General features: G+C 45.7%; 1 protein-coding gene and 1 long non-coding RNA gene across 7 annotated transcripts in view; one reads left to right on the top strand and one right to left on the bottom strand.

Annotated features, from left to right (window-relative positions):
- Positions 1-228: 228 nt before the first annotated feature.
- On the bottom strand, positions 229-5,246 carry LOC136626759 (uncharacterized). 2 transcript variants are annotated; one of them, XR_010792658.1, is made up of 4 exons: positions 5,137-5,246; positions 2,016-2,172; positions 1,864-1,927; positions 229-829 (listed from the first exon to the last, which is right to left on the bottom strand). It is a non-coding gene; the product is annotated as an uncharacterized lncRNA (long non-coding RNA). The 2 variants fall into 2 exon arrangements; XR_010792659.1 differs by having other exon boundaries at positions 5,065-5,240.
- LOC136626727 (platelet glycoprotein V-like) overlaps positions 721-17,140 on the top strand; it is a 64,746-nt gene continuing 48,326 nt past the window's right edge. For 4 of the 5 annotated variants that reach the window (XM_066601736.1, XM_066601741.1, XM_066601751.1 and 1 more), the window contains exon 1: positions 721-3,068. In XM_066601736.1, coding sequence (XP_066457833.1) covers positions 735-2,492 — 1,758 coding nt within the window. In that variant the 5' untranslated portion in view covers positions 721-734 and the 3' untranslated portion in view covers positions 2,493-3,068. Of the gene's footprint in view, positions 3,069-5,968; positions 6,034-17,140 lie in introns of those variants that run through there. The other variant, XM_066601745.1, reaches the window with a different exon arrangement.

The following is a 17,140-nucleotide window of genomic DNA, read 5'->3' on the forward strand; positions in this document are numbered from 1 at the left end:
AGTGGCCCAAGTTGGTACTGCAGGCTGAGTCCTATTGACATGAATGGGACTCTGCCTACAGTAACAAAGTGGGTCACCGCACAATGTACAAAGCTTTTTGCTTGATGCAGCAAAACTGGAATCAGGACAAACCCTTTTTACCAAACTAATTCTTATACTGTGGCATACTATTTGCTCAATTTTCCAAATCTAACTGGAAATGACCTCTTCATAATAAATATACACCAGTCAATAGACCACCTCATGATTTTATTTATGTCATTTGTTCTCTGTACAATGTTTCCATACAGCTGCTATCAAATCTTTCAGATAAATTTCACATCTAGGTGAATATTTTGTTGCAAATTTCTTATTTTTGATACGTAATCTGATGAATATGTGAACTTTAATTTGCTTTTGTTCAGTTTCTGCTTAAATTAGTTTAAACTGTTAGAATTCTATTTCTATCTTTGTCTTTAGACTCTTGACAGCATCCGTGTTATCAGCAGGATACACTTTGTTGCCTTTCTATATAAATGGAGGCATTCGGTTTATTCTTTTTGTGACATCTGTCTTCCATGTGGTATATTGTCTGCACGGGTAGGCTTATAATATTGTATTTGTGCATTGCTATTACTTTTTAATCATAGTAGACATTTATAATTTGTTACATTTATTACTCTGTGTTACACAATTTATGGTTTATTACTAAATATATGTTTACTCGATTTGTCATTTTAGGGTCTTCGTCAGCCATGATTGTATTCTTACTGCTTACTATGCCAAGTTTCGTTGCTTCTGCCACAGTCTGCCCTGTTAGATGCACATGTCCAGTGAAAGATTCTGTTGCCTGTGAAGATAAGACCGTTACAGACATTGCCACTTTTAACATTCCTAATAACTTTACATATGTCCGTGTAAGTGGCACAGAAGCTACAGAATTAACAGAGTCCAGTTTCCAACAAATGCCGTTTACGGTACGCTTGTTCTTACAGAGCAATCATTTTTCTATAATAGGACCAGGAACTTTTCAAAAGTTTCCTCTGCTGAAAACACTCAGGCTGTCGAAAAACAATGTGCGCTCTCTGCCGTCTGGAATCTTTAGTTCATTAATTTACCTTGAACATTTACACCTGGATGAAAATGTATTGTCGTTCCTCGAACCATCAATATTTAAGAACTTGAGCAGACTAGAAATCCTAAATTTGTCTACAAATAGACTACAGACTTTGCCAAGAAATATATTTGGATCATTGTCTAAACTAACACACCTGATACTAAATGGTAATATATTGATAGAGATACCATATTGGATGTTTAATAATCTCACGGAACTGGTTGAACTTCATTTACATTCAAATGTAATTGAAATCATTGACCAAGAAGCATTCTATGGTCTTCCGAAATTAAAAAAACTATCCCTGCAGAAGAACTGCCTAAAAACCTTAGCTGAGGGATTATGTCTCTACTTGTATAAGTTGGAATCATTGTCCCTTTATGAAAATCCATTAGTGGAATTGCCCAAAGTGCTGTTTGGTAAAATAGACACTCTCCGTTCCTTTATGCTTTGGGGAACATCCCTTTCAACTATTTCAAATTTTATATTCAGTAATTTAACTAATCTGGAAGTTCTTGTCCTAACCAAGAACACCAATCTTTCTTCTCTTCCAAAAGATGCGTTCAGTGGTCTGACCAAACTTGTGAAACTGTATTTGTATAGTAATCAATTCAGCCAACTTCCTGTTGGACTCTTCCAGGATCTAGGAAGCCTACAAATTCTTTCCTTGTACAATAATACATTTAATGACCTCCCTGATAACTTATTGAAACCTCTTATAAATCTTCAGAATGTATATCTAAATAACAGCAAAATAACAGCCTTACCAGGGAACATGTTCAAGGGGTTACCAAAACTTCAAAGGGTTCACCTCGAAGACAATCCCTGGATCTGTGATTGTAAGCTTAAAGAGTTTAAGACATGGTTGGAAAAGAATACAGAAAAGGTACCAAATTATATGTCACTTCTTTGTACAAACCCTCCAACGTTGAAGGCAAAACCCGTCTTGGCATTAGATGCTCTAATTTGTCCCTCCACAACAATTAGAGAACAGAGGAGTGGATCATACAGGATAACAACACCTACAAGCTTCTGGGATAGTTTCAGTAGAGTAGACAGCAAGGCCTTTACTGTTACTAAAACAGAACAGATTGGTAATACATCAAACTGGTATAACACTAAAACGTCATCTATAAACCTCATTGAAACAACCACTAAAAGAACTTCATCAGAGCATGAATACCACAGTAAGGGTACAGTGTTACACAGATGTCATCTTCCTGTTGGTAACATGTACTGTTTACTTTATTTCACAACATCTATGCAGATACTTCTTACAATTATACAATGCTTTGTCTTGATAAAAATTAAGAAATTGTATGATCACTTTAACATTTGTACTGAGCCTGTAGTATTAGTCCATATGTTAGACATACCAGTAGGTATAAGACATTAGAGAGGGATTCTCAAAACTGCTTATTATCTACTCATAAGAAAGACAAGAAGTCTCATTAAAGAGAGTCTCATTATTGAGACCCGCACAAATCCCAAGAATGTCCCCATTCCTCCTCACTATGGGCTCACTGCTCCCCCCCCCCCTCAGTGAGCAGGAGATCGAATGGAGCGACACCATGCTTGCTCAACCACCGCTCCATTCAATCTCCTTATCACTTTGGGGAATACAGTGAGAAGAAGGGTATATGGGACCCCTGTTCTCAGGATTAGATTAGTAGGGGTTTCGTAAGTTGTTTCCTGCTGTATGTTCATCTATCTGCTTGCCTTCCCTGCAGGCTAATGAAGAAATAGGGTGAAATACATAGGCATGCTGTAAGTACCCAGTTGATATTGAAGGCTTACAGGGACTGATGTAGAGGAAAGTCTTTAGAGTGCAGGGACATCCTTATCAGAGTGGACAGGCTGGACTATGGGCATTTGAGGTCAGACATGTAGCTTCTACTACCTTCTCCCAACTAAAACCATTAATTCTGTTACAACAATTATAAACAACGTGGCTGGAAAAATTCTACGAACAGTGAGTAATTAAGGGGATGTATTCCCTAGGGTATGGACTGTCCTATTGCTATAATAATATTGCCTGTGTGTGTTGATAGATAGATAGATAGATAGATATATATCAAGGTATTTTTTTTGATTAACCTGTTTGTGTTGGCTATACTTTTAATGCATATCAAGTAAATATATGTTTTTATGAGAGCAAGTTTTTTGCAATGATTTCTTTAAATTATTGGCATAATCATTTTTTTTAATTGGAAGATTTCATGTAAATGATTCATTTAAATATGATTTGTGTATGTAATATACCATAATAAATTCTGTTGTGATATGGCTGTATGTCTAAGCAGTTTTCAGGAGTATCACTGTGTATTTTGATTAGGTTAAGGCGCCATTACACACTTCAATCATGCATAGTATTTGACAAATTTTCATCATCATATATGATCGTTCCCAGGGGCGTAACTATAGAGGATGCAGGGGATGCGGTTGCACCCGGGCCCAGGAGCCTTAGGGGGCCCATAAGGCCTTTCTTCTGCATATAGGGAACCCAGTACTATGAGTAATGCATTATAGTTGGGGGCCCTGTTACAAGTTTTGCATCGGGGCCCGGGAGCTTCAAGTTAGGCCTCTGATCGTTCCAGTCTGTAAATACTTGTAGGGTACCACATTCAGCAGTCAAAATTGTAGATATTCAAATATGCTAAAAATTTTGAATGTAAGACATGGAAATAGCAATGTCAATTGTTCGATGGTTCACCAATTAAACCACCTATCTAGACTTTGTTGCTCCAACTTTGTACCATGTGATTACCATTATAATTTCATTGCAATATCAAGCATTAAACAACATGCAATTTTTTCCAAACCAGTAGGGCCTTATTCCCAAAGCTGTATATGTAAAATGCTCCACGGATCATGCAGCGTCTTACCACTGTGTGATCCGGTGGTGAGCCGGCTATTGCTGCGTATGACAACGTATCACATGCACGCTGTCATGCGCAGTGTGATTTGCTTTTAAAATTTCATAGCAGCGTTGCATATACAACGTCGCACATATGCAATCAGTACAAGCACTTTATGAGGAGACTCTGGCTGCTTTAAAGTCTGTCTTTTTAATGTTGAACTAATGTGTAGTTGGATGACAAATGAAAGAAAGATTTCTAAATGTTCTACTGCCAGGTTTTGGGAATGCCAACTAAGAACGAATCTGCACGGCAAATATTCTCTCACGAGTTTGGTGTGTTCAGATGCACGGAAATACAACAATCATTCGCAAGCATGTTCTATTTTTCTGTGATTTCACAAAAAAATCAGCCGTTATTTCCCATGGGCAAGTTAAAAAACAAATCACACTAGCAAGTGCCATGCAATCTTTAAATTTTCCTATTGAAACAAAATGCGATTTTAATGTAAAAAAAAACTAAATAAAAATGACGTATTTGGCGATTTTTTTTCACAAAACGTATTGCACCACCGGCAAAGTCGCTGGTTTAAAAGTACGATATTGGTCCAAGTGTAAAAGTAGCCCTATTCTACTTCATTAACTGGATTTGTAATTGTAATTAAAATCACATCCACGTCTGTCAAACAATGATTGTTCCCTTCAACAACTGTTGTGCTAGAAAGGACACCTTGATCCAAAACACCAAAGCAAGTCCGTATTTCAAAGTTGAAGAAGTAACAAAATGAAACCTTTTAGCCCTTTTCAATCCACTGTCTGACGTCTAAAGACATTATGATTTAAGGCTGTACAGCTCCGATGTCGGAAGACATCCATCAGGGTCCTCTTACTGTATATTGCCAGCCTCTCTGCTGTCGGAGCCTATCCAACGTGTCACCTCATGCAGTACTGGCTTTAGCCAGCATATAGCGCCGTTGTGTAATGGTAGAAAAAGAGTAAGCCCCCTAGGAAAACCAGGACACAAATTGGAATGGAAAGGGTTGAATGGCTTTGCTTGAATATGTTGGATATAGTAGCAGAATCTGCAACAAGTGCAAGCCTAAAAACTTACCATTGTAGCTGATAGGATTTCTGAAAGAAAAGCAACGCAGAAACACAATCGTAAGAATAAAAAAGTACCAACCATAGTGTACGCTGGGCGGTTTGTCCCTTCAGCTTCTATCAACATCTGCCGGCTCTTCTCGGAGAGCTGCGTATGTCAGTGGCAGCCAAAGATAAGTCTTGTTTAGTATAAAGACTCTTTGTGTGTTTTCTTAGTATTCATTTACCCACAACATTTTGCTTAGAAATACAAAACGTTTAGTTCAATAACAATTTTTTCTTAACCCTGTATGCAAGTCTTATTCTTAGTAGATGCAGTTACTGTAGCGGAGTTAGGTCGGTTTACCATCTGTGTTGGAACCTCCGTACAGAGATTCCATCGCAGATCCACCTGAAAATACTGGAATAAAAAGTGCTGCATGAAGTGCTTTTTCTTCCATCCAAAAGCCAGGCAGCTGGGTGGAAAGTAGGCGGACCCCCTTATAGTCAATGGGGTCCAACTGCTGCTGCTCGGTTCCATCCAGAGATGGAATTGTTTGGCCACGAAGATTCCGATTTTCCTGCTCCGTGAATGGAGCAGCAAAGTGGACTCCGCAGCGCAGATCTGAAAGCACGCTTAGCACCGTACACTTGGAGAGTCTGTTTCCTTTTAAGCTCTATTTTGCTGTTCTAGTTCACCCATTCCATTTAGCATTAGTGTGTCCTAATAAGACCCTGCAGTTAAATTGCCAGAAGGTCCTTGTATAGCATTAGTCTGAATGGTGACGATCTTCCCTGTAATAAGGTGTTTCCATAACGTGACACTTGTTAGCGTTGAACAAACCATCATATTCCCTACAAAACTACGTTAGTAAAAATTGTAATAGCTTCTCTCTCCTTGTTGCCTCCAATCCTTTCTTTCATACATTACTAAGCAAAAGCGCCATGCCTGTGAGAAGAAACATGACTACTGGACCTTTAAAGAAGAATTATTATTCTGGTAAGTGTCAGAATTGTAGCCAAGAACTAGCATTTACCTTTACTATATTCTACAGTGTGAGTTCAGATTGCCTAGCTGCCCCTTTATGAATGAGCACAATTCTAGTACATGTATTGTGGGAGCCAAAGAGAATTCTGTTATATTAGCTGCTAATGTGGCACGGAGCAGTGGCTTATATCCCATGCTTCCTCAGCTTTCAGAAAGCCATGATACTCCGCAAGTTTGGACTCGGTTTTGTGGTCTAAAGGGGTTTTCAGAGTAGTATTAGTTTGTTAAGGCAGTTCCTTAAGGCAGTTAAATAACTAGCGTATACTTGCCTCTCTCTGCTCCCCGCTGTGTTTCGCACAACTGCTCGCTCCTCCACTCTGCTTACAGGCTGCAGTTATGTCTAGTTTATGGGATGTCACAGGTGTAAGCAGGCCTGGGAAGCCTACAAAGGTGATATCTGGGGTAAGACCTGGAGGGGCGGCACAGGAAACAGTGGGGAGACATGAGTATAGACTAGTTATTTTACCACATATGAAACAATCGTTCAACAAAAAAATACTCAGTAAACCCCTTTAAGAACAACTGGAGGGTTAAATATCAGTAGTGAAGTTCCTAGGTTGGTACTACCCAACAAATAATCACCCCCCTCCACCTCCCCATCAACAACATACCCCACGCTCTCCACTTTGCCCATCATACACATCTCCTGCTCCTGCACCTCCTTATCACCCTCTCCCCGGTTCCAAATAATTGATATGCCATATGTCATTGTCCTATTGTTTGCGTTCTCCCGTGCTTAAAAAAGCACCCTGGAATAAATTGGCGCTATATAAGTAAAGATTACTATTATATAGTGCATGCATTTTATGCAGCACTTTACATCGGGTTCTGTCCACATTGGGGCTCACAGCCTATATTCACCTCTCCAGGTTTTGGAGTGTGGGAAGAAACTCACACAAACACAGGGAGACATACAAACTCAATGCAAATGTTGTCTTTGGTGGGATTTGAACCCAGGGCTCCAACACTGCAAGCAAACAGTTCTAACCACTGAGCCACCATGCTGCTTTTATTAAAAAAATGTTCAAGATAAACTGCAAGCAATACATGGGTGAATAGAGCATCAATAAGGAATAATACTGTAAGGGATATATTTTCTCTGGGATGCAAGAGGCATTTGAGGAGTGATCAAAGGAAATGTATCAGAAGTAATGCAAGAGAATCACAAAGTAGTTGGCCAGAGAATCCAGTCAGACTTCAGTTTTATTTAATGAAAGCCACAACCCAATAAGTTTAATCAGTGAGTACTCCCTCTGTGCAGCAGTTAGAATAAACCTCCTTTAATGTGTGCAGCTAACATTGTGGTAAAAGGAAATAAACTGAGATTCAATTGTAGCTGGCAGGATCAGTTACTGCCTTCCAGAATTTCACGGAATGAACAAAAACAGGACTGATTTGTATTTTTTTTTAGCTTTTTGTTCCTTAAATGGACACACTACTTACAATAGATACGTGTCATGCTTCCTGTTATGAACTACTTATGTTGATTGAGCAAATTTCCTAATGATCTTTTGTGTTCTGTGAGGAAGGCCGTTATCACAAACCCCACATAATAAGATTTCCCAGAAGCAGGTCGAATGCTCATTCAGTCTCTATCATGATTCATTCTTCTCAAAGTGTAACATGACCATATATTAGTAAATAGCGAGTTACAACTGTGGCCAGATTTGTGATTTTTTTTTTTTCACTTAGAAACTTTACTTGTCATTTTGTTAAATCAACAACTTACCGTGTTTTTCGTTCTATAAGTCGCACCTGATCACTGGCGTAACTATAGAGGATGCAGGGGATGCGGTTGCACCCGCGCCCAGGAGCCTTAGGGGTCCCATAAGGCCTCTCTTCTCCATATAGGGAACCCAGTACGATGAATAAAGCATTATAGCTGGGGGCCCTCTTACAGGTTTTGCATTGGGGCCCAGGAGCTTCAAGTTACGCCTCCGCACCTGATGATAAGACGCACCTAGGCTTTAGAGGAGTAAAATAGAGAAAAGTATTTTTGAACCTCCCCAGACCAGGCAGTAAGGGAGGTATTACATCAGGAACAAAGAGCAGTAGTATCGCTTTTAGTTTCAAGTGTATACAACTCGTCAACCTGCCATTCAGGATCCAGGGACACCTGAGTGTAAATGTAATGGTGATCTTATTACTTGTCACTAGAGATGAGCGAGCGTACTCGGCCACGCCCCTTTTTCGCCCGAGCACCGCGATTTTCGAGTACTTCTGTACTCGGGCGAAAAGATTCGGGGGCGCCGTGGGTGAGTGGGGGGTTGCAGCGGGGAGTGGGGGGGAGAGGGAGAGAGGGCTCCCCCCTGTTGCCCGCTGCTACCCCCCGTGTCGCCACGCCTCCCCCTGCCCCCCGGCGCCCCCCGAATCTTTTCACCCGAGTACTGAAGTACTCGAAAATCGCGGTGCTCGATCGAGTAAATACTCGAAACGAGTATACTCGCTCATCTCTACTTGTCACCCATCGTTCCAGGAGCCCTGAATGTCATGTTTGACTAATTACAGCGATTGTAGTATAAATGCTTGCATAACTCTGCAGTTTACATTCAGGATCCAGGAAGAGCTGAGTGACAATGTAATGATAATTTCATGAATGGCCCGTCTCATTATGGTGAGGTATGGGGTATACATTTCAGCACAACTAGGCAAATCTGCTATTCAGGATTTTAAAATCCTGTGAGAGGTGACTAACAACTTTAATGGTGGTCCTATTGGTTATTACCATGTTTTCCAGCTGATTAGTGAGCACCAGCGCGAACGGCTGCTGCTCCCCCGCCTCCACCAATCAGTTGTAGGTACAGGCGTCTCTCCTCCCCGCTATGGAGCCAGTAGCTGTGTGATAAGGATCACACGTCCACTGCATAGCGGGGAAGGATAGCCACCCGCACTTATAGCTGATTGGTGAGCGCTGGCAGGAACTACTGCTACTCCCCGCCGCCACTAATCAGCTGTACGCACGGGTGGCTCTCCTCCCCCGCTATGGATGCGTTCCTGGCCGGCCGGCCGGCAGCTGTGTAATAAAGACGTGCAATCCTTATCACACAGCTGCTGGCTGGGTCCAAATTTCAGCACGTTCACTTAATAGGACGCACTGACTCCAACCCCCTTCCCCCTCACTTTGAGGGAAAAAGAAGTCCGTCTTATAAAGCGAAAAATATGATAGTTTATCACTAGTTACTGAGAAGTTGTTTTTCCCTTTTAATAGTTTCTCTTTACATGGTAAAAACCCAATAAAACATAAATTAAAGCCTACTGTCACGGGGCACTATTGCCGCGGCTCATCTATCACTGAAGCCACAGTTGGATGCCACTGTCTGCTGCAGCTTGCGTGCTGCGCTCCCTGCCACTGTGCCTCTGCTTCCTCCCTTATGTCTTCCCGTATGGCTCCCGTCTCCTCTCTTAAAGGGCCTACATGCACTCCCTAAGGTGGATGCCTAAGAAATTAGTCTCCTACTGTCATTTGTGATAAAGCCCTGTTTGCGTATAAGGGTTCTGACTCTCTGCTTGGATATCGTTATTGCTGCTGTGCTGCCAGCCCCCACCACTGCTATGTCTTTGGACATAGTCACACCATCAGGTACTACACCTCGGCCCAGTGCAGTGTCAGTAGCCACACTACTGGGACTATCTGTGCAAGTAATAGCTTGGTGGCCCCACAGCAAAGACTGTAATCCCTCATGTGGGAGGGGGGGATCAAGAATGAAAACAGGGGTTCTCCAGGTCCAAAAAGTCAAACTAGTATGTGGCAAGGTGGATCCACATCTATCTGTCTGACACCTATTTGTAGGAAGCGATACAAGTATAGAACTGGAGAAGTCTGAAAAACTAACCTCAATGGTTATGAAAGGACTTGAACTACAGCACTTGAAGTGTAGCGCCAGTTCCAAAGAACACAAGTCAGTTTATAATAGATGTTTGGAGATACTGCAGGAAAAACAAGGCGGTGTTGGCTGCAGCTCTCAGATAGGAAAGGCTGCATAGGATCCTTGTAGGAGAAGTTTTGACATTCAGCTCTTGACTTTGTAACCAATCTACCTTGCTTGTCCCACAATGGCACCAAATGTCATTTTTAAACTTTAAGTGGGATAGCTCCCATTCTCTGTTGTCACAATGGAGCTACATTTTAATTGCACACAGTCAGGCAATCTGTAATTCAGAACACAACAGGACGTTTTGCAATTCATCCTTCAGCCGTATGTGTATGTAGCATCATAACCCATCCCACATCCATCCCGCTTGTGAATGTTCCTTACTCCCACAATTTGAATTCCATACTTAGTCTAAGTAAGGCCGCCTGCACACAGAGGCGAATTTGCATTGCGGAATCCGCGGCAGTGTCCGCACCGCAGATCCGCAGCAAATACCGTTCATAGCATGCTATGGGAAAGTGCCTATTCCTGCACACAAGCAGAAATCAATTGCAATTTCCGCTTGCGGAGGAAAAATCGCAGCATGCTCTTTCCTTGTGTGGTGTCCACATGGACGGTTTACATGGAAGTCAATGGAAGCCATCAGACCCGGATCTGTACTGCACATGTCTGATGGAGCGCTGTGTGGACGATCGGCAGTACAGAAAATGAAGAAAAGAAGTACAAACGCAGGGTCGTCGCCCGGGGTCAGAGACTGATTCCGCTGCGGGTTCCCACATGCTGAATCCGGCTCTGCTGTGTGCAGGCGGCCTAAGCTGGGCTCAAACTATGCAATCTAAACTCTACATCAAAATGCTTTATGCTTCACCTATCAGTTGTTTTTCCCCTCCCCCTGAACTCACTCTGAATTCTCTCAAAAAATGTTGTACACAGAAGGCCTCATGTCCACGGGCACGCACGGTTTCCAAGTCGGGAATCCCACAACAGTTTCCACCCGTGCCTGCAGTCATGAGACCTAAAAAAACATTTTTTACCTGTCCAGAGCTGGTGCGGGTCTCCTCCGTCCACACCCGGATTGTCTTTCTTCTTCACTGCAGATGCGCTCTGAGCATGCTGCAATTTTTTTCTGCACGACATCTTCATGCTTTTAATTATTTTGCAGACGCTAACCTATGGGCGGCTTGATTTGTGGCTCTTTAGTGTAGGTGCCGCAAATCAAATCCGCCCGATATTGGGCCGAAGTCGGCAGACCAAGAGATCAGGTTACATTTGCTGTCCATGGAAGACTATAGAGAGAGGAGGAAAAGGAGAATGCAGTTGGAGGTAGACGTAGAAAGGGACATTGAGGCTGCTGCTTCTAGCAATCACAGGGTGGCCACAGAAAATTGGTCCAGCACCACACTCCTATGAAATCTGTCTAAAAAAGAAAACCTGTCTTTGTTGCCCATAGCAACCAATCATAAGCAGCTTTCATTTTACTTCAACCATATAAAAAAATTGCGCTTTGATTGATTGGTATGGGCAACAAACACAGCTCTCTTTCAGCTTGTCCTAAGAGTGTGGGGGAGTTTTTCCTTGGCCCAGACTGTATTTTGCCATCTTACCCCAGTACTGTATTCACAGCTACACTCCTCAGTACTGCTGTATAAGGTCTACCATGCTGTTTCTCTGTGTGTGTGAGATAGATATATAGGAAAGCAGGATCTCATCTTCTGTGAACAGTATAGGAGAAACAAAGGAGAGCTCAAAGAAAACTAGCAATTAGAAATTGAACTGACAATGGATAAAATGGCTAACAAATGCAGGATCCAAGTCAAATAATGATCAGAAATGCTATCTTTTTATTTCTCATATACATGCCTAATCATGTATGGTGTCTTTACCCGGGAGGACTATTGGCCGAATAATTTACTCACTAGTAGAGATGAGCGAACGTACTCGTCCGAGCTTGATACTCGTTCGAGTATTAGCGTGTTCGAGATGCTCATTACTCGTAACGAGTACCACGCGATGTTCGAGTTACTTTCACTTTCATCTCTGAGACGTTAGCGCGCTTTTCTGGCCAATTGAAAGACAGGGAAGGCATTACAACTTCCCCCTGCGACGTTCAAGCCCTATACCACCCCCCTGCAGTGAGTGGCTGGGGAGATCAGGTGTCACCCGAGTATAAAAATCGGCCCCTCCCGCGGCTCGCCTCAGATGCGTTGTGACATAGCTGAGGGACAGTGGTATCGTGTTGGAGCTGCTGTAGGGAGAGTGTTAGGAGTTAGTGTAGGCTTCAAGAACCCCAACGGTCCTTCTTAGGGCCACATCTAACCGTGTGCAGTAGTGTGGAGGCTGCTTTTAGCAGTGTTGCACATTTTTTTTTTTTTTGGTATATCGGCCGTGCAGAGCATTGCGCCCTGCAGTAATACTCCAGGGACAGAATTGTGTAGGCAGGGCCAGAAGACATATATTATAGATTGAATATACGCAGTGGTCCTTTTCAAAAAAATATTGGAAAAAAATCTATTTGGCCTGCCTGTCACTGTGCTCAGTGTTCTGGGTCCGTGTCTGCTGGGGGTAGTAGTTCTCCAAAATCATACGCAGCCAGCTAAGTGTTACAGCAGGCTTGCGCCAAATTATTTCCTGGCTCTGAAATCACCGCTCTGTTGCAGTTAATAACAGTGCAACACTGCAGTTCCGTGACACAGTCCAGGGACAGAATTGTGTAGGCAGGGCCAGAAGACATATATTATAGATTGAATATACGCAGTGGTCCTTTTCAAAAAAATATTGGAAAAAAATCTATTTGGCCTGCCTGTCACTGTGCTCAGTGTTCTGGGTCCGTGTCTGCTGGGGGTAGTAGTTCTCCAAATAAATACGCAGCCAGCTAAGTGTTACAGCAAGCTTGCGCCAAATTATTTCCTGGCGTTCCGTAAGCGAACTCAGCCTCCAACCACAGGCCAATAAGCGGCACATTTAATTACAGCGTTCTGTTTCTGCATTCCTGGTAATACAGCATGCTGAGGGGTAGGGGTAGACCTAGAGGACGTGGGCGCGGCCGAGGACGCGGAGGCTCTAGTCCGGGTGTGGGCACAGGCCGAGCTCCTGATCCAGGTGTATCGCAGCCGACTGCTGCGGGATTAGGAGAGAGGCACGTTTCTGGTGTCCCCACATTCATAGCACATTTAATGGGTCCACGCGGTAGACCTTTATTAGAAAATGAGCAGTGTGAGCAGGTCCTGTCGTGGATGGCAAAAAGTGCTTCCAGCAACCTATTGTCCACCCAGAGTTCTGCGCCGTCCACTGCTGCAACTCAGAATCCTCTGGCTGCTGCTCCTCCTTCCTCCCTGCCTCCTCACTCCATGAAAATGAGACATTCTGAGGAGCGGGCAGACTCCCAGGAACTGTTCTCAGGCCCCTGCTCAGATTGGGCAGCAGTGGTTCCTCTCCCACCAGAGGAGTTTATCGTGACTGATGCCCAACCATTGCAAAGTTCCCGGGGCCCGGGGGATGAGGCTGGGGACTTCCGGCAACTGTCTCAAGACCTTTCAGTGGGTGAGGAGGCCGATGACGATGAGACACAGTTGTCTATCAGTGAGGTAGTAGTAAGGGCATTAAGTCCGAGGGAGGAGCGCACCGAGGATTCTGAGGAAGAGCAGCAGGACAATGAGGTGACTGACCCCACCTGGTTTGCTACGCCTACTGAGGACAGGTCTTCAGAGGGGGAGGCAAGGGCAGCAGCAGGGCAGGTTGCAAGAGGCAGTGCGGTGGCCAGGGGTAGAGGCAGGGCCAGACCGAATAATCCACCAACTGTTTCCCAAAGCGCCCCCTCGCGACATGCCACCCTGCAGAGGCCGAGGTGCTCAAAGGTCTGGCAGTTTTTCACTGAGAGGGCAGACGACCGACGAACAGTGGTGTGCAACCTTTGTCGCGCCAAGATCAGCCGGGGAGCCACCACCACCAGCCTCACCACCACCAGCATGCGCAGACATATGATGGCCAAGCACCCCACAAGGTGGGATGAAGGCCGTTCACCGCCTCCGGTTTGCACCGCTGCCTCTTCCCCTGTGCCCCAACCTGCCACTGAGATCCAAGCCCACTCTGAGGACACAGGCACTACAGTCTCCTGGCCTGCACCCACACCCTCACCTCCGCTGTCCTCGGCCCCATCCAGCAATGTCTGTCAGCGCAGCGTCCAGCCGTCGCTAGCGCAAGTGTTTGAGCGCAAGTGCAAGTACGCCGCCACGCACCCGCACGCTCAAGCGTTAAACGTGCATGTAGCCAAATTGATCAGCCTGGAGATGCTGCCGTATAGGGTTGTGGAAACGGAGTCCTTCAAAAGTATGATGGCGGCGGCGGCCCCGAGCTACTCAGTTCCCAGTCGCCACTACTTTTCCCGATGTGCCGTCCCAGCCCTGCACGACCACGTCTCCCGCAACATTGTACGCGCCCTCACCAACGCGGTTACTGCCAAGGTCCACTTAACAACGGACACGTGGACAAGCACAGGCGGGCAGGGCCACTATATCTCCCTGACGGCACATTGGGTGAATTTAGTGGAGGCTGGGACAGAGTCAGAGCCTGGGACCGCTCACGTCCTACCCACCCCCAGAATTGCGGGCCACAGCTCGGTGCTGGTATCTGCGGCGGTGTATGCTTCGTCCACTAAACCACCCTCCTCCTCCTCCTTCAACGCAACCTCTGTCTCGCAATCAAGATGTGTCAGCAGCAGCACGTCGCCAGCAGTCGGTGTCGCGCGGCGTGGCAGCACAGCGGTGGGCAAGCGTCAGCAGGCCGTGCTGAAACTACTCAGCTTAGGAGATAAGAGGCACATGGCCCACGAACTGCTGCAGGGTCTGACAGAGCAGACCGACCGCTGGCTTGCGCCACTGAGCCTCCAACCGGGCATGGTCGTGTGTGACAACAGCCGTAACCTGGTGGCGGCTCTGCAGCTCGGCAGCCTCACGCACGTGCCATGCCTGGCCCACGTCTTTAATTTGGTGGTTCAGCGCTTTCTGAAAAGCTACCCACGCTTGTCAGACCTGCTCGGAAAGGTGCGCCGGCTCTGCGCACATTTCCGCAAGTCCCACACGGACGCTGCCACCCTGCGCACCCTGCAACATCAGTTTAATCTGCCAGTGCACCGACTGCTGTGCGACGTGCCCACACGGTGGAACTCTACGCTCCACATGTTGGCCAGGCTCTATGAGCAGCGTAGAGCAATAGTGGAATACCAACTCCAACATGGGCAGCGTAGTGGGAGTCAGCCTCCCCAATTCTTTACCGAGGAGTGGGCCTGGATGGCTGACATCTGCCACGTCCTCAGAAACTTTGAGAAGTTCCCTGCAAAGCATAAAGGCAGACGCTTTGCACTCGGAAACAGAGCCGGGGGAAGACAGTATGTCGCTGGATAGTCAGAGCACCCTCCTGTCTATATCTCAGCGCGGTGAAGAGGAGGAGGAGGAGGGGGAAGAGACAGCTTGGCCCACTGGTGAGGGTACACATGCTGCTGGCCTGTCATCCTTTCAGCGTGTATGGCCTGAGGAGGAGGAGGAGGAGGATCCTGAAAGTGATCTTCCTAGTGAGGACAGCCATGTGTTGCGTACAGGTACCCTGGCACACATGGCTGACTTCATGTTAGGATGCCTTTCTCGTGACCCTCGTGTTACACGCATTCTGGCCACTACGGATTACTGGGTGTACACACTGCTCGACCCACGGTATAAGGAGAACCTTTCCACTCTCATACCCGAAGAGGAAAGGGGTTCGAGAGTGTTGCTATACCACAGGACCCTGGCGGACAAACTGATGGTAAAATTCCCATACGACAGCGCTAGTGGCCGAAGGCGCAGTTCCGAGGGCCAGGTAGCAGGGGAGGCGCGGAGATCAGGCAGCATGTACAGCACAGGCAGGGCAACACTCTTTAAGGCCTTTGACTGCTTTATGGCTCCCCAGCAAGACTGTGTCACCGCTCCCTAGTCACGGCTGAGTCGGCGGGAGCACTGTAAAAGGATGGTGAGGGAGTACGTAGCCGATCGCACGACCGTCCTCTGTGACGCCTCTGCCCCCTACAACTACTGGGTGTCGAAGCTGGACACGTGGCCTGAACTCGCGCTGTATGCCCTGGAGGTGCTTGCTTGTCCTGCGGCTAGCGTCTTGTCAGAGAGGGTGTTTAGTGCGGCTGGGGGAATCATCACAGATAAGCGTACCCGCCTGTCAACCGACAGTGCCGACAGGCTAACACTCATCAAGATGAACAAAGCCTGGATTTCCCCAGACTTCTCTTCTCCACCAGCGGACAGCAGCGATACCTAAGCAATAGGTAGGCTGCACCCGCGGATGGAAGCATCGTTCTGTATCCCCATCAAAAACGGGGACCTTTTCGATTCATCAATCTGTGTATAATATTCCTCCTCCTCCTCCTGCTCCTCCTCCTGAAACCTCACATAATCACGCCGAATGGGCAATTTTTCTTAGGTCCACAAGGCTCAGTCATATAATTTTTCTAAACAATTTTTATACGTTTCAATGCTCATTAAAGCGTTGAAACTTTCACCTCAACCAATTTTTATTTTAACTGGGCTGCCTCCAGGCCTAGTTACCAATTATGCCACATTAATCAAAGCGATTAATGGGTTTCACCTGCCCTCTTGGTTGGCCATGGGCAATTTTTCTCAGGTACATTAGTACTGTTGATACAGCAATTTTTGTGGGCCCTCGCCTACAGTGTAATCAAATTAATTTTTTAGCCCACCTGCATTACAGCTGACGTTACATCAGCTGTGATGGGCACTGCAATGGGATATATTTATGTACCGCCGGTGGGTTCCAGGGAGCCACCCATGCTGTGGGTCCACAGGGAGTTGTAAATGCATCTGTGTCCACTTCTAAAGAACCCCAGTCTGACTGGGCATGCAGTGTGGGCCGAAGCCCACCTGCATTAAACATGACATTACTACCTCAGCTGTGATGGGCAATGCAATGGGATATTTTTATGTACCGCCGGTGGATTCCAGGGAGCCACCCATGCTGTGGGTCCACAGGGAGTTGTAAATGCATCTGTTTCCACTTCTAAAGAACCCCAGTCTGACTGGGGCATGCAGTGTGGGCCGAAGCCCACCTGCATTTCATCTGACGTTAGCTCTGCTGTCCAGGGCACTGCAATGGGATACATTTATGTACAGCGGGTGGGTTCCAGGGAG

Source organism: Eleutherodactylus coqui, chromosome 1 (genome assembly GCF_035609145.1).
Source record: "Eleutherodactylus coqui strain aEleCoq1 chromosome 1, aEleCoq1.hap1, whole genome shotgun sequence".
Classification (NCBI taxonomy): Eukaryota; Metazoa; Chordata; class Amphibia; order Anura; family Eleutherodactylidae; genus Eleutherodactylus; species Eleutherodactylus coqui.